This window comes from Corythoichthys intestinalis, chromosome 14 (assembly GCF_030265065.1).
Source record: "Corythoichthys intestinalis isolate RoL2023-P3 chromosome 14, ASM3026506v1, whole genome shotgun sequence".
Classification (NCBI taxonomy): domain Eukaryota; kingdom Metazoa; phylum Chordata; class Actinopteri; order Syngnathiformes; family Syngnathidae; genus Corythoichthys; species Corythoichthys intestinalis.
Genome location: NC_080408.1, coordinates 16693712 through 16710685, shown reverse-complemented (window position 1 = coordinate 16710685; position 16974 = coordinate 16693712). Strand labels below are relative to the sequence as shown.

General features: G+C 39.6%; 1 protein-coding gene across 1 annotated transcript in view; it reads left to right on the top strand.

Moving 5' to 3' along the window:
- The window catches only part of LOC130929725 (rho GTPase-activating protein 29-like), a 100446-nt gene that overhangs the window by 37043 nt on the left and 46429 nt on the right, over positions 1–16974 (top strand). The window contains exon 3 of the mRNA XM_057857146.1: positions 3316–3459. Within this exon, the coding sequence (XP_057713129.1) occupies positions 3316–3459 (144 nt within the window). The remainder of the gene's footprint in view (positions 1–3315; positions 3460–16974) is intronic.

The window sequence follows — 16974 nt, the reverse complement described above, 5'->3', positions numbered from 1 at the left end:
CATCACGCCAAAGGGTAGGCAATTTGGCATACTTGCATTTGATTCGCTAAAATGGTACCGAAATTGATCTAATGTCTTCCCCACATGTAAAATGTCAAAACCGCCACTCCTTGGCAGCCTGGTTTTCACTTAAGTTTTTCTCTACTGTTACACTTAAGAAAAAGGAAATTCTATGGTTTTTTCCCATTTAGTCTTCTTCATATTATTATTCTTTCTGCTGAAGATGTACATGACAAGTGTTCTCTCTCGCTTTAACAGAGTTGGTCATGTCGCACGCAACCACAAAGCGCAAAAATGATATTGCCTCCACGCTTCCTGTCAAAACACTCGTATGTTAACAGGTGTTTTGTCACCAATTGTGGTGAGCAGATCAGTCAGCCAGCCAGTGTTGTCATATTGTTACCTCTTGTTTTTTGTCTGTTCTATTTAAAAAAAAAAAAAAAAAAAATCCTCCTGCTCAGTCTCTCCTCTGGCATTTCCCACACATGATTACATGCTTGGGTCCCCGTTTTGCTCCCACAGCCCCTCATTACTGCACTTCCCGAGCCTGTTTTATCTACTGCTGTCCGTTGCTCCACAATTGACAGCAGGCCAATTTCAAACCAATTGCTGACCTACACCGCAATTGCCAAAGAGGCAAGTAAACCAGCCTCTTCCTCCTCTCGTATTTTGTTGGGATGTCATCTTTTCATGGCTAGTAGTATTCCGGCAGACTTTTACGTGTAGCCAGCCACTCAAATGATCAGGTACAGTGGGGCAAATAAGTATTTAGTCAACCACTAATTGTGCAAGTTCTCCCACTTGAAAATATTAGAGAGGCCTGTAATTGTCAACATGGGTAAACCTCAACTATGGGAGACAGAATGTGGAAAAAAACAGAAAATCACTTTGTTTGATTTTTAAAGAATTTATTTGCAAATCATGGTACAAAATAAGTATTTGGTCAATACCAAAAATCCATCTCAATACTTTGTTATGTACCCTTTGTTGGCAAAAACGGAGGCCAAACGTTTTCTGTAACTCTTCACAACCTTTTCACACACTGTTGCTGGTATTTTGGCCCATTCCTCCATGCAGATCTCCTCTAGAGCAGTCATGTTTTGGGGCTGTTGTTGGGCAAAATGGACTTTCAACTCCCTCCGCAGATTTTCTATGGGGTTGAGACCTGGAGACTGGCTAGGCCACTCCAGGACCTTGAAATGCTTCTTACGAAGCCACTCCTTTGTTGCCCTGGCTGTGTGTTTGGGATCATTGTCATGCTGAAAGACCCAGCCACGTCTCATCTTCAATGCCCTTGCTGATGGAAGGAGATTTTCACTCAAAATCTCTCAATACATGGCCCCATTCATTCTTTTCTTTACACAGATCAGTCGTCCTGGTCCCTTTGCAGAAAAACAGCCCCAAAGCATGATGTTTCCACTCCCATGCTTCACAGTGGGTATGGTGCAATTCAGTATTCTTTTTCCTCCAAACAAGAGAACCTGTGTTTCTACCAAAAAGTTCTATTTTGGTTTCATCTGACCATAACACATTCTTCCAGTCCTCTTCTGGATCATCCAAATGCTCTCTAGTGAGCCACAGACGGTCCTGGACGTGTACTTTCTTCAGCAGGGGGACAAGTCTGGCAGTGCAGGATTTGAGTCCCTGGCAGCGCATTGTGTTACTGATAGCAGCCTTTGTTACTGTGGTCCCAGCTCTCTGTAGGTCATTCACTAGGTCCCCCCGTGTGGTTCTGGGATTTTTGCTCCCCATTCTTGTTGTCATTTTGACGCCACGGGGTGAGGAGGGATTTGAAAGTCTTTGTTGCCCAACGACAGCCTCAAAACATCACTGCTCTAGAGGAGATCTGCATGGAGGAATGGGCCAAAATACCAGCAACAGTGTGTGAAAAGCTTGTGAAGAGTTACAGAAAAGGTTTGGCCTCCATTATTGCCAAAAAAGGATACATAACAAAGTATTGAGATGAACTTTTGGTATAGACCAAATACTTAACTTTCCACCATGATTTGCAAATAAATTCTTTAAAAATCAAACAATGTGATTTTCTGTTTTTTTCCCCCACATTCTGTCTCTCATGGTTGAGGTTTACCCATGTTGACAATTACAGGCCTCTCTAATGTTTTCAAGTGGGAGAACTTGCACAATTAGTGGTTGACTAATTACTTTTTTGCCCCACTGTACATCCCAGTGCAAAGAATTTTGAACATATGTCCCATTTGTCACACAATGGCTACGCTCGCAAGTGATGTGATTTTGTCGTAGAAATTCGTGATTTGCAGGTTTACTTTCCTTGAGCAGCCATCTTTAAATGACAATTGGAATTTTTATTTATTTATTTATTGTCAGCATCATCGGTATCATTGACAGTTACAAGATGGCTTTGTGATATGATTAACCCGAAGAAAAAACCCAACGAAAAGACAAGGGCTGACGAGAGAAGCATATGCTTATCAAGTCCATCCCCTTAGACCAAGGACACACAATCAAAACATGGTAGAGTAGGGATTATTCATTGTGGTACATGAACAGCTTTTCTTTTTTTTTTTTTTGTTTTCACATGAATTTTCTTCCCAAAAGTCATTGATTCGACGTAACACTTAGGTAAAGTTGTCAATCAATTGTAAGTTCATCGATTAGAGTGATTGTCAAATTTGTGTAAGGAGGAATAGCCGAGGGAGTCATGGAGGCCCACCTCCGCCGCAATCCGCTCAGGTGGTTCAGTCTTCATCTGCCCTGGCCTGGTTCCCGCGAGCGAGCCTCTCTTGGTCCCGAATCTCCGTAATTATTTTCGTCAGCATTTGTGTGGCAGCAACACTTGACACTGCTTGGGGCCATTCTAGTAGTCTGTGACATACGTTGGCTGCACAATATTGTGCACATCAGTGTTTATGGTCCGAGACTAATTTTGTTACAGTTGTACCCAATCTGGCTCCTCTATAATAAATTAACAAATTAACTGCATTATGTGAATGTATTGTGGTATTGTGTATTGTGCTGTGGTAGAGTGACACATTGTGGACACGCTACAATGTTGTGTGCTTTGATGATATTCCAGGTTAATTTGTTCTGTCATGTCCACATTCTCTTTTGGACAATTTTGACACTTAGTGACTGCATAATAAAAATGTTTTAGGCCCTAGATTTGACACCTTCCACTTATATAGTGCTGTAGGGCAAGATAAGCAGATCCCAAGTAATATTTTGTAGTATTTCAGTTCACTAACAAAGACCAAAAGAATGTAAAGAATGACTGCAACTGCGGCTTTGTACTGAGCGACTGAACTGACGACACTCGTTTCATTGTTTCCGCCCCAGAGGACAAGGAGGGTCTTCAGCAGGTAGTCCAGGAACGTCTGGCTGAGCTGCTGCGTGTTCTCAAAGCCGTCATTGCCAAACATCAGACCCTCAACTCTGTGGACATTCTGGGCAAAGCGGGCATGCTAATCGCCAAGGTGAAAGGTAAGCAGTGGCTAGCTAATATAGCATGCACATGTCATCCCGCATTCACCTGCACTATTTGGAAGCTCAGAAACATAACCGGGTACCAGAGTATGCATGTGTACAATGCCAGAAAGCAAACACCACGGTCCAATGCACTTGAGTCACAGTGGAAATGTGGCATGAGTCCAAGTGAATTTTTACTGAACTGTAATTGATGGCTACATTATTTATAGAACATCAAACTGATGAATACTGACTGGTAATTAATGACCTGTCTTTCAAGAGAACAGTCCATGTCCAAATGCATCTAGACGGAAAAAAATAAAACTTTGGGGTGGTGTGATACTCTAATTTGTATAAAATCGCTATGTGCGTCTTTAAAACATTTTTCGGAAATATAAATTCCCAGTTGAAAATTGTATGGCACAATATTTGATATTAAAATTAATAATAACGTCCATTGCCGTCAGTGGCAGCCAATGTGGCAAAGAGGTAATTTTGGGCCATTTAAGGTCATTTACCTGTTAATTTTCAGTTATTTCCTGTTGATTTGGGGGTATTTCATGGGTCACATCCTGTTTATTTGGAGTTACGGAACAGGAAGTGACCTGGGAATCACCCAAATGAATTGGCAGCGACTCAAATTCAACAGGAAATGACCTGTAAATGCCCTAAAATGCACTGCAAGTGACCTGAAAATGCCCCGAAAATCGGACCGAATGACTGTGAATGCTCTGGTTTTGAATGAACGAATGTTCCCAGTCTAAACGGATTGGGCGTCGAGTGCTGTCAATGGCAGCTTTAAGCCTGAGCTATGCTCCCGCGTTGCGGTGACGGCGCAGCGACTACGGCGTCATTCGACATTCGATGGTTCTCCGGCCGCGTTGCTCTGTAATTCACCGCCAAGCCACTAGAGGGGTGTGGCGTTATGTTTGTATGGTTTTGGAGCATGCTTGTTGACTTCCTCTTGTCTAGTCTAACGGAGAAAAAATAAACAATACAAGATGGAACGCTTGAATGTGGATCTTCAGCTCATCGACATTGAATAAATGTTAATCATACAAATGTTGAGGCGCAGGCGATGGTTTTGAGGCGGTCTGTTTGATGCCGCATAGAGACTTCTAGCCTCGGGTGGAAACCAGCTAGCTGTGGCTGCTAGCTTCAAACTGTCGTCGAGCACTGCGTCCAGCGTTTTGTCCGAGGTCTGCAAAACCCTCCAGCCCAATTTGTTTGCCGTGTTCTACAACCAGCCAGTGGGAAGCCATAGCAGATTTCTGGTGTCTATGGAACTTCCCAAACTGCATTGGAAGCCTTGATGTTAACGTTATCATAAAAGCACTGAGGCACTCTCAATCAGTGATGATGTATCATGTGTTAACTGTTTGTTGTTGAAAATTAAACATCAAAACTATTCTTTTGGCACCAAACCTGTGCTTTATTCTTCATATACTTGAAGTGTGACACGTAAATAAGTCACAGACTGAAAGCAAACATAAGTACACAATAAATGATGAGTGCACCAACCAAAAATACGACATAAAGTGATAAAAAGCTGGCAGTTTTTGGGCCAACTGGGTCACCGCGTCGTGTGGCCACTCGATTCCGGACACACAAGTCTCGGTGGTTCTTCGATTTATTTTATGCATTCGCTGACCTTGCCATTTGGCAATCTTTATGATGTCTTGAAGAGACTTGCTCTTCGATGATACTCCTGTCGCTTGGTCCATTTTTGCGTGTAGAAAAATAATGTTTGATTCTCTTCTACAATGGCGGTGATTTCACGCTGGACCGGAAACAACACTCTGAGCGGACCAATCACAGTCCATTTCCGCCACGTCGACGTGACGCTAGGGTTTGAAAATTCAATAGGAACACGTAAGGCTGCGGCGCAGGGTCGTAAATCGGGTCATCCTTGACGGCGCAGGTCCGACGCGGAAGCATAACTCGGCCTTCAGAGTTAACTGAGACACTATTGTGGTGGAAAATTATGGTAGCAACTTGATGGTTCCTTTTTATTTTATTTTTATTATTTTATTTATTTATTTTTTAAACATTGACACCTTTTTAAAACGATATCTTGATTCTTGACAGGAGCATATTGATAACTTTTTGGGATGCAAAGTATCACGATATATCACCATTTCGGTATTTTGTCACACCCCTATAAATGATACAAAAAATGTTTTGAAAGTAATGCTTTTCAGCATTTATGAATTCAGAATGAGATTTGTTTTAAAGCAACACTTAAATACTTTTCAACCTCCATTAAACATATTCTTAAAGGGTATGACAACACCTGGGGAAATGCTAATATTCCATCATTTATCCATCAACGCATGCCTTTTGAATTCATATCATGCCACTTCGTATAATTACACACATCGCAACACCAAGAAAATGATAGAAATTAGGTCGATTGTCAAGCTAAAAGGACCCGCCCCCGAGATGCCGGAAATCTAGCATATTGTGTGCGTGACGTCACTTTCGGGAAACAGCCAGCTCAGTGCTTAGTACTGACTGGCGGTGATGATGGCGGACAATTTTGTTTCTATTTGCAGCGACGAATCCGACGAGAGTTATGAACCTTTCTTTGAACCTTTCTTTGGTGTTTTGGGTTATCAATTCGAGCCCAAACGAAAGCCAATGCAGCCTAATGAAAGGATCATTGAGGGGAGCAATCACGCTGATGAAACCCCGACAACAGTTCGTGTGGGAAACACCAAATGGTTTTGCATTTCTTTTTGTGAAGCTGATACACCGTGACCGCAAAATAAAGTCATGTATAGAATAATTATCATTTAATTTGCTATCATCGGTTTCGCTCTGCCAACCGACACAAATATGAATGGGATTAGAGCAGGGGTCCCCAACCTTTTTTGCACCACGGGGACCGGTGTGATTTGGGTCTTTTTTTTCACGGACCGGTGTCCCAGTTTTATATTCAGTTGGACTCTCAATGTTATCCAATGGTGCTAAAAAACTTTACATAACAAACATACATGTGCAACACGGAAATGGCGTAAATTAACGCTTAACGACACGGCGAAGTCGTTAAGTGAGAGGGCTACGTGCAGTTGTTGTGTGCGCCAAACATGGCAAACGTAAGTTAATATTCCTTTCTTTAAAGAAAGTTTTTAGTGTGTACTTAGGAATCGCTGCATTCGCGGTCCTTTTTAACGTTACGCGCATGCCAACTTTGTCAGAACACCGGCAATGTGCGGCAGAAAAATACACGGCAGAAAAATACAGCGAATATAAAATAGCATTTGTTTTTAGCCCCGTCGTGTTAAGTGCAGGGAAAAAATACAACTCACCCGCTGAATCAGTGGGAGTGCTGAGTTTGTTTCGTTGAGACGAGATGGTCCCGAGATGGGAGAGTGAGAGAAGCTAGCATCACAAATACACGATGTTGGAAATTGTTGCACAGTTTTCAGCTCGCTCCTAGCGATGTCGGGATATTCCGAAATGACTTTAATCCAGAACTTCGGTAGAGTTGTTGTCTCAAATGTACGTTTAAGTCGCCGTGATTTGCGATCTCTACAAGCTGATATTCCTGTTCCGCAGACATGCTCGAATCACTCGATTTATTCACATACGGGTCACGAATTCACTCCTTCGCAGTTCGTGGGTCTTTAGTGATTGGGAAGTAGCATAAATTTTGTTTTCTTTGAGGTTGTAGGCACATCTTCTTGCTCGTCAGGTTCCCGTTTCCCTATAAAATTGCAAAATTAGCCCTCTTAGCACTGACGAACTTTACTCATTGTCTGCGTAGTCCAGCTCTTTTTCTCGCGTTCGGGAACTCATGGGTACTAGATTGCGACAAATGGCTATTTGTAAACCACATAGCATGACAGGTTTGAACCATTTTAGCGATTTTTTGATAAAACACGAACGCAACTCTCTCATCGATAAACAACGATGGCACCTGCCTCGACCTTTTGTTTCCTTGTTATGACGTCTCCGCCCCATTCGGCTGTTTCCGGAACACTTTCGGAAATGTTCGTCATTTTCGATCTATTTTCGATAATTGCTCATTAATGTGTTTGATTTTTTTGTTAACTTTATCAATATTTGTTATCTTGGCACATAACGGTTCTATTGAGGTCTCACACACCCTTTGCGTTTTCATACCCTTTAACTTTTGTGACTAAACACCTACTTTAGTCAAATGACACCTCTGTCACGGCCCTAGGGTGTCTGTGTCACATGCACTGGCAGTAAGCAAATTCGAGGAGGGTGGTAGGAACCCTGCCACACTAAAAAATCTAGAAATGTGCTGCCTGCTTTACGGCAAATCTCACGTCACCCTTTCCCGATTCGTTACAAAGACGGAAGTCGATTTGATTGCCGTCGAACGTTGCGGGAGTGGGGATACCGTAGCCACTAAACCAGTAAACATTAAACATTTTAACATTGTCATATGATATTGTCTAGCGGCTCTAGCCACAATTACTCAAAAGCAGAGATGTCAAACCGATTCCACAAAGAGCTGCAGTGGGTGCTGGTTTATGTTCATACCGATTGAGCACAGACAGTTCAACCAATGAGGTTTCTGCGAAAACAAGCACCACCTGACTGCAATCGACTGATTACACTTACAAGACCCCAGATTGGTGAAAAGGTATTCATCTCGTTTGGTTGGAATGAAATGCAGCACACTCTGCGGCCCTTTGAGGACCGGTTTGGCACCCCTGCTCTAAAGGATCAGGATTTTACGACACTTGCGCAGGTCTTAATGGGAAATACGGTCTTCCATTACCTCGGTAACACACCAGGCACGTCTACGGCGCGTCAGCGATGCAGGCGCGACAATGCACCACTGACACTCGCAGTCAATTTTCATAGAACGCGTTTTCGGGCAGAGCGTCTGTGGAGCGGCTCGATCGGTTTACGCGAGGATTGCAAGATCGTGTGAGAGAAGCGGGTATTTAAAGACAATAATACAGCAACCATTTTCAGACACCGAGTATTGATCAGCTTTCTTTCTGAAAGAAGGAAGAAAAAAGTCATGTGCTAAAGAGAAAAGCAATCAAAATTACAGAGATTTTAACATTTATTTTACAAATGAAATGCCTCAATGAATCATTTTTTTTCTTATGACTGGTTTTCAAAAGCTTTATTGATGGATTTTCTCAAGTTAAAGCGTCACACAGACATTAATAAATTTAATTGTGTAAGGAGGATTTGTGTATTATTCTTATTACCGTATTGGCCCAAATATAAGACGGCCCTGATTATAAGACGACCCCCTTCCTTTTCAAGTTTGAAAAAAGGCTTTTTGAACACTAAATTAAATAATTACAGTACATCCGAAACAAATGATTATAACAATATATTTGAGTGAAAAAGCATGTTATTTTGCCTCATTCAAATCTTAATATCTGAACATTTAAATATGTAAACTAAAGTTCAATGACATTTGTAAATGAATGGCTTCTGGTTTTTGAAATGTAAATAAACCAATCTATTGTGATAAAACAACAAGATTGCAATAACTGCATTAACCATTAAAGTGAAGTCTAACTGTAACTGTAGTCTTGAAACAAATCTGAATAAGGAAAAACATTGCAATAAAATAATGCAAACTGTTAAAATTGAGAGTAGCTGAGATCTGTCATGACAGAACATCGCTTCAATGATATCTGGCGCCATCTAACGTCGTGAATGGGTATAATGTCTAGACCGCGAATATGAGACAACCCCCTCTTTTTCAATCTTATTTCAATGCAAAAAACACCGTCTTATATTCGGGCCAATACAATATTTAGTTACAGGTGGTGGAGGTTTTGGCTCATTTCAATTTATTTTATTTATATGGTCTATTATTTATTTTTATTATGTATTTGTTTTACAAATGTGATATAGTATTAATTTATTTTGTATATTTTATGTTGTATAATTCTAGTTCATATGTGAATATTAGTTCCTACTTGTTTTGTTGTGGTAGGAGGGGTTTCGTATTAAACACGGTGGTGCGCACCGCGCCGAGGTTAAAAGCAGAGTTGGTACTGTCCTGGCGAGAAGCAATTAATCAACAACTACAAGTAAACTGTGACCAGATCTACCCACAGTCTCAAGAGATCTGATTGACTCGAAAAGTAAGAGTTACGATTGCATATTATTTTGAAAATCGATCGGATTCAACGTATTTTTTACACGAGTGAGTTGCGGTCTGCCCAATCCTACCTAGTAATATTGACGCAGGAGGGTCGCATCTCGCGTCAAATAATAAACTCTGACGTTCTTTTCGCGTGTGACACGTTGAGCCGCTTCTGGGGCGCGTCTAAAACGCGGCTGCACTGTGACTGGTGTGCACTGGCTAATTGACTTTAACGGCCGCGTTTCACTGCGTTGACGCAACGGCATCATTGTTGCGCCGTAGACGTGCCTGGCGTACTACCGAGGTTAGGCAAAACACTACTGTTTTCGTCCACTGACGTCGCCAAAAACACTAAAAACTGAAAGTTGCCAAGTGTTGCTTTAAGAAAGCTAGTTTTTAAATATGTATTTTTAGCCATATTTTTATTATTTTTTTCTCCATGTCATAGTTGTAATATAATTGTTTTCAATTTTGTAATTATTTTAATTTATCTTTGAATTGCTTACATAAATACTTTTTATTGGTTTAGTTTTTTTTTTTTTAATGTGTAAATTGAATATTTATTGTGTATCTTTAATCATTATCATTAATCAAACAAAAAATAAAAAGCATCATAGTTTGTTTTTAAATGAATTATAATGTCACAAATGGCATTTTTCTAAACATTATTTTATTTAGATTTGGGGAATATTGATCTCACCTACGCTTCTGCTGGACAATCAGTTTCACAACTTTAACAATCTTTTTCTGGTCCTTGTGTGATTCTTCATTTCCTGTAGCTTGCCATAAATGGCTTTTTCAAGCTTTTGATTGGCTAAAATGGACTTGAGGGAAGGGGTTGGTTTGGAGTTACTTACTCATTGCTTCCATTCCTGAAGAGGTCGTCCGTCTGTCAGTAACGATGAGTAAGTGACGAGGACCGCGGCACTCGCATGATAACAGACCACGCTTCGTCTCCTCATCGCGATTATTGCAACACCTGCGGCATATGGACGCCCAGCAGCTTATACTTAAAAGAAACACCTGAAATACACTCTCACCCAACCTGTTCACAAACGCCGCTTAAACCGAGCATTGATGCGGGCTGCTTGCTGTTTTTTCAAATGATTCCAGAAAGACACTTTTTTCACATCTGCGGAATTATGTCTATGAAGAGATTGGAGTCACTCGCATGTTGAGGGCTCAAAGGCAACATCTGTGAATTTCCCATTTCTGTCCTTAAACTCACCAGGAAAATGCCTCTGCTGCTCTTGTTCTAATTTCCCCCTTGGTACAACCCAATGTGAAGTGTGTTTTAGGGATGGATCGATTATCGGCACGATTCATTGTCAGCCCCAGTATTCAGCATTTTATGCATACGCCATGTGCACTGATTATTCTGCATTTTTATTGGATTAATATTGTTATTTTACAACCGCAGTGTTTCTGGTCAATCCAAAATGTTTACAAACCTTCAAACATTTTAAGTAGGAAAAGTAAAGTTTTGGCTTTCTCAAGAAAACATCATTACAGTATGTACACTATTATGAGGTAACGTGTTCAGACATAAATCTTGGTTTTGAATTGGTAGCCCTTATGTCTGAAAGCAATTCCAAGGTCGACTGACACAGATGACATGGACATTAACCGGGTTGCGTGCAGTGGCATGTGTAAATGCACCCGGTTAAGTCCCATGTCAGAGCGCGAAAGCTGAGAACGTAAATATCATGGGACTGTAGCACAGGCTGTAAATAAAGATTGCAATTATCACAATGGCAAACTGGAAAGCTAGCAAAATTAAACTGCTACTGGACATTGGAGCCGAGGAGGAGACCATAGCCATCAGTCAGAATATATCTCTTGCTCTTTCTGCGTCTATCTTTGGAAGAGTGGTTTGATTTGCTGCTGACGCCACACAAAAATGGCGTAATATCCGGGTTAGTAAAATCCCGTCGCACCGACATGGTGCACATGTCTGAAAGTGTCCTACCATGGTAATTTCCGGTACATCCCCCCATGTCTGAAAGCTACGACACGGTTAAATCCCGCGTCACATTACACGGCAAAGTAGCGGGATATAAGTCTGAAAGGGCTTAAGTGAGGAGAATTAGAAAGGAACTAAATGACATTTCCCCATCTTACTTTTTTATTTTTAAGTGTTGAAGATGAGAATAATTTTTAAAAAAAACAAAAAGAAAAAACACATTATTACTAAAGATGTCCCGATCGATCGGGTCCGATCACGTCATTTTCAAAGTATCGGAATCGGCAAAAAAATATCGGACATGCCTTTTTTTAATATATATATATATTTTTAATTGAATCGTTTTCTAATTGTATTTAACGTTACAGACAAAATGTCTTACACTCATCCAGAGTCTTTAGTTTTGGCTTTAAATAGAGCTATCAAATTTATCGCGTTAACGGCGGTAATTTAAAAAAAAAAAATTAATCACGTTAAAATATTTACCGCAGTTACCGTATGCGCTGCACGACCCACTGACGTATTGTCGCGTTCAATCTATAATGGCGCCGTTTTATCTATAAATAGAGGTAAAAGGCAGCGTAAAATGAGTAGAGTGAATTTTGGCAGTCTTTGGAGCCTTTTTTAATTGGCTAAAGCCTTAAAATCCCTCTCTCAACAATTAGAAATATCGTGAGAAGCAATGTGGGGAAGAAATGTAGTGATTGATCTTTTTCTTAACACCCTATGTTATTTCCCAACGCAGAGAAGATATATCAATTGGTGCCACTATGCACAGTCATGGTTGCACTTCCCATCATGCATTTGGGCAGAACAGTTAAGTGGCTACAGTATCATTTACTGAAAGCTCAACAAATACACTAGATGGCAATATTTAGTCACAATATACAGAGTCACATTTATCCTTTTAAGAATTACAAGTCTTTCTATCCGTGGATCCCTCTCACAGAAAGAATGTTAATAATGTAAATGCCATCTTGAGGATTTATTGTCATAATAAACAAATACAGTACTTATGTACTGTATGTTGAATGTATATATTCGTCCGAGTTATATTCATTTTTTTCTTAATGCATTGCCGAAATGTATATGATCGGGAAAAATTATGGGGAATGATTGGAATTGAATCGGGAGCAAAAAAAAAAGCAATCGGATCGGGAAATATCGGGATCGGCAGATACTCAAACTAAAATGATCGGGATCGGATCGGGAGCAAAAAAACATGATCGGAACAACCCTAATTATTACTGATCCAACCACAGACTTATACAGTACAATGATCCTTAGCTATTTTGCGCTTCAAACTTCGCGCTCTCAGTCCATCGCGGATTTTTTTTTCAATTAAAAAATAAACTATTGTACAGTATATATAGCCTCTCACCCTTCCTCCTGCTGGTTTTCTTATTCACCAGGGCAACTGCTTGTTGACAATGAGTGACAGGCGTACCTTTGATTTTGCCAGAGAAGCTTGGGAGCGCTGCGCTTCAAAAGGAGCCGACACGTTTAGCTAGTTCACATGTGGCTACTTAATGTGTGTGTAAGTGAGCAGCGTGAGCGGATTTGATTGAACTCACTTTATGAACATTTAATAAAAACTAGCATTTTGCTACGTTATTCTGTTTAAAAATAATTCGGTGGGACAGTTACATGTTTAAAACTTATTGTAATTATTACATTTGAAGTGCTTAAAAACCATTCATTAAAATGTACATAAAAGTTTTTTAAAATTTATTATTCTTTGGGGATAAAGCATGTCATATGTATCTCTTTCCAATGCTAAATCTGAATAAATACATTGAACACATTTAAAATTTTTCATGAAAATAAGCTCCGCCTGTACTTCACGGATTTCGATTATCTTGGGGGGGGTGGCCCCCATTAAACATGAAAAACGAGAAATCACTGTGATCTCATCAATCCACGAAAAATCTCTTCGAAAAATCTGTTCTCTCTCTAATCTCTTATCCCAATCTTGATGTTTAAACTCATGTGTGTTGTTCAGAGGTGGTCAGGTTTTAGCCTTTCTAACTTTGTGTCTTAGAACTGAACATCCTGTACTTCTTCACACTCAAGGCAGATTGCAGATGTTGAACATGGCAGCACGGGAGGACAATGGGTTCCGGTGGCTTTTTGTTGATTTTTTCCTCAATTCTTTGGCAGTTAATTTGCACAGCTCCTTCTTTAGACATTTCTTGCTACTCTGTTGACTATTGGCAATGAAACGTGGTTCCGTGATCACACCCTAATATAATACATATTTCAAGAGTTCTGTATCCCTCTGAAAGACAGAATTTTTTTTACTTTTCAGCATCAGTTAAATTATGGCCAATTTTTTTCCTGCGGAGAAGAATCTGGCTAATAGTTATGTACACCTTTATACAGGGTGTTGACAAATACACATCATTTGCCACGTTTACATGGAGCCAAATATTCCAATTACAATCGGAATATTTGTTCAAACCGAATAAATGTGTTCCATATAAACACCTCATTCGGAATGAACAGACCCAAACCGAATGGAATTTTATTCCGATTCACAGGCGTGGAATATTCCTTTCCCCAAACCGATTAGAAGTAAAATTATATCATGTAAACAGGGAAGCGGAATGGTGTCTGGTTGCGTTCTTTCTGCACATGCTCCGTACTGACATGGTGACGTCACTTAGTGACGTAAGTAACGTCACTTGCAACATGGCTTCCAAGCACACGCACAGTGCACCCACACAACTTTTTAAATGAACGGCGTGTCATTCTGAAGTTTTGTTTCCACTCGAAAAGTTAAAACAGCAGCTGATCTGACGATCGATCTCCATGTTTTGCAACGTGACACTTTGTTTTGATTCATCTGCGCATGTCAGACGGCAGTTGTCAAACGTCCTTTCGGAATAAAGGCAGACACATGTAAACGCTGGATCGGAATAGATGAAATGACATGTAAACAGCTGATGTGAAATTTCCATTCGGAATGATTTGAATCGGTATGAATAAAAGTCAGCATATAAACGTGGCTATTGTTTATTCCTTACACTCAATAAGTTTTCAGGTTTATACAGCTTTGAGTTGGAAATTATGGATAAAATTATGATAATTTGTCTCTTACTTTGCTTCTTATGCAGCTGCTATTCTTATAGTTAATTTATAACTCATATGCTTGCTAAAGTTTTTGTTTTTATAAGTGAAAGATTAACGTTTGAGTTATAATAACATTTTTCAAGAAACGTTTTATTTGTTGAGGTTTTCATTAACTTTATGAAAAAGCAATTCATGCCTTTATGAGCTCAAGACTGAACTACTGCAGCGCACTTTATGTTTGTCCTCCCAAGTCCTCTATTTCTTTTCTGGAACTTATTCAAAATGCTGCTGCTCGATTTTTAACCTGAGCTATCATGGCTCCACTGGCTTCCATTTCATTTTAGTATCGATTTCAAACTTTTACTGTTTGTTTTTAATTCTGTTAATGGTCAAGCTCCTTCTTATATGTCGGAGATTTGAACCCCTAACTCTTGCCGGGTTCTTCGTTCTACTGGCCAGCTTCTTCTGCAAGTTCGAAGGTCAAGACTTGAACAGTAGGGTGATCGATCTTTTGCGGTGGCTGCCCCCAGGTTGCCCCCTGACATCCGCACCATTACGAATCTAGGCCTTTTTAAATCGCGGCTAAAGACCTACCTTTTTGGGCTCGCCTTTTCTCCAGACCAGGTAAGCCTGGTTATATTTCTTAAGTGCGTATGTCACCAAAAAGTATGTTTATTTCATATTTCACGTGGTGTTTTATGCTCCTGAATGAAATGGACCGCTTGGATGTGTGTGGAAGCGATCGTTTTATATATTCAATTTTTGAATCCCGCGCCATTAAAATGAGTGACTTCCGGCTTCAGTCTCGGGTTTAGGACAAATGCGAATGTGATTTCACCCGGGTCAGCATCTCACAATTTGGGCTGCAGCTATTGAATATTTTAGTAATCGAATAATCGACTGAAAATTCTGTCAATTAATCGAGTAATCGGATAAAACATACATTTTTAGGTGAAGAGCAATTATAAATATACATGAGAAAACAAGACATTTCATCTAATATTGAACCATTTTCAGTCAATGTCTTTATTTTAGATGTACATTGTTGAAAACAGCCAACAATTGCATCTCACATGGAACTAGAATAAAAAAAAACTAATTCATTGCTTTCACTCAAAAAACTTTTACATCTTATTAAAAAAAATAAATATATATATATATATATATATATATATTTTTTTTTTTTTTTTTTTCTTACCTAAAAATCACACACATCACTTGAAAGCTACGTGTTTTTCCCACGTGTTTCAATTGAATTTCTATTTGTGTCAAGCTATTTTTAAGTTCTAGTTAAGTTTTAAGTTAGTCTAAACTGTAAGTCCTGATAGGATTTAGAGTTTTTGCTGTGTTCAAAATAGAGATGCCGATCGATCGGGTCCGATCACGTCATTTTCAAAGTATCGGAATCGGCAAAAAAATATCGGACATGCCTTTTTTTTAATATATATATATATTTTTTTTTAAATGAAATCGTTTTCTAATTGTATTTAACGTTACAGACATAATATGTTACACTCATCCAGAGTCTTTAGTTTAGGCTTAAGGTAGGGTTATCAAATTTATCCCGTTAACGGCGGTAATTCATTTGAAAAAAAATTTATCATGTTAAAATATTTAACGCAATTAACACATGCGCTGCACAACCCACTCACGCATTGTCGCGTTCAATCTGTAATGGCGTCGTTTTACCTATATATAGAGCTAAAAGGCAGCGTAAAATGAGTATAGAGTAAATTTTGGCAGCTGTTTTTTAATTGGCTAAAGCCTTACAATCCCTCTGCCTACGATTAGAAATATCGTGGGAAGCAATGAGTAATGAGTAAGAAAGGTAGTAATTGATCTTTTTCTTAATACCCTATGTTATTTCCCAACGCAGAGAAGATATATCAATTGGCACCACTACGCACAGTCATGGTTGCACTTCCCATCATGCATTTGGGCAGAACAGTTAAATAGCTACAGTATCATTTACTGAAAGCGCAACAAATACACTACATGGCAATATATACGTTCAACATACAGTACTTATGTACTGTATGTTGAACGTATATATTCGTCCGAGTTTTATTCATTTTTTTCTTAATGCATTGCCAAAATGTATATGATCGGGAAAAATTATCGGGAATGATTGGAATTGAATCGGGAGCAAAAAAAAAGTAATCGGATCGGGAAATATCAGGATCGGCAGATACTCAAACTAAAACGATCGGGATCGGATCGGGAGCAAAAAAAACATGATCGGAACAACCCTAGTTCAAAATAAATGTATGATACAGGCTGTATTGGAGCACATTAGGGACCAGTGCTACTTTTTGTTTAATGTAGCAATGACTACTGAGCTAAAACTGATAGTTAGCATTATTACGTTTTTATTTTACACCCTCATCACTCTACAGCG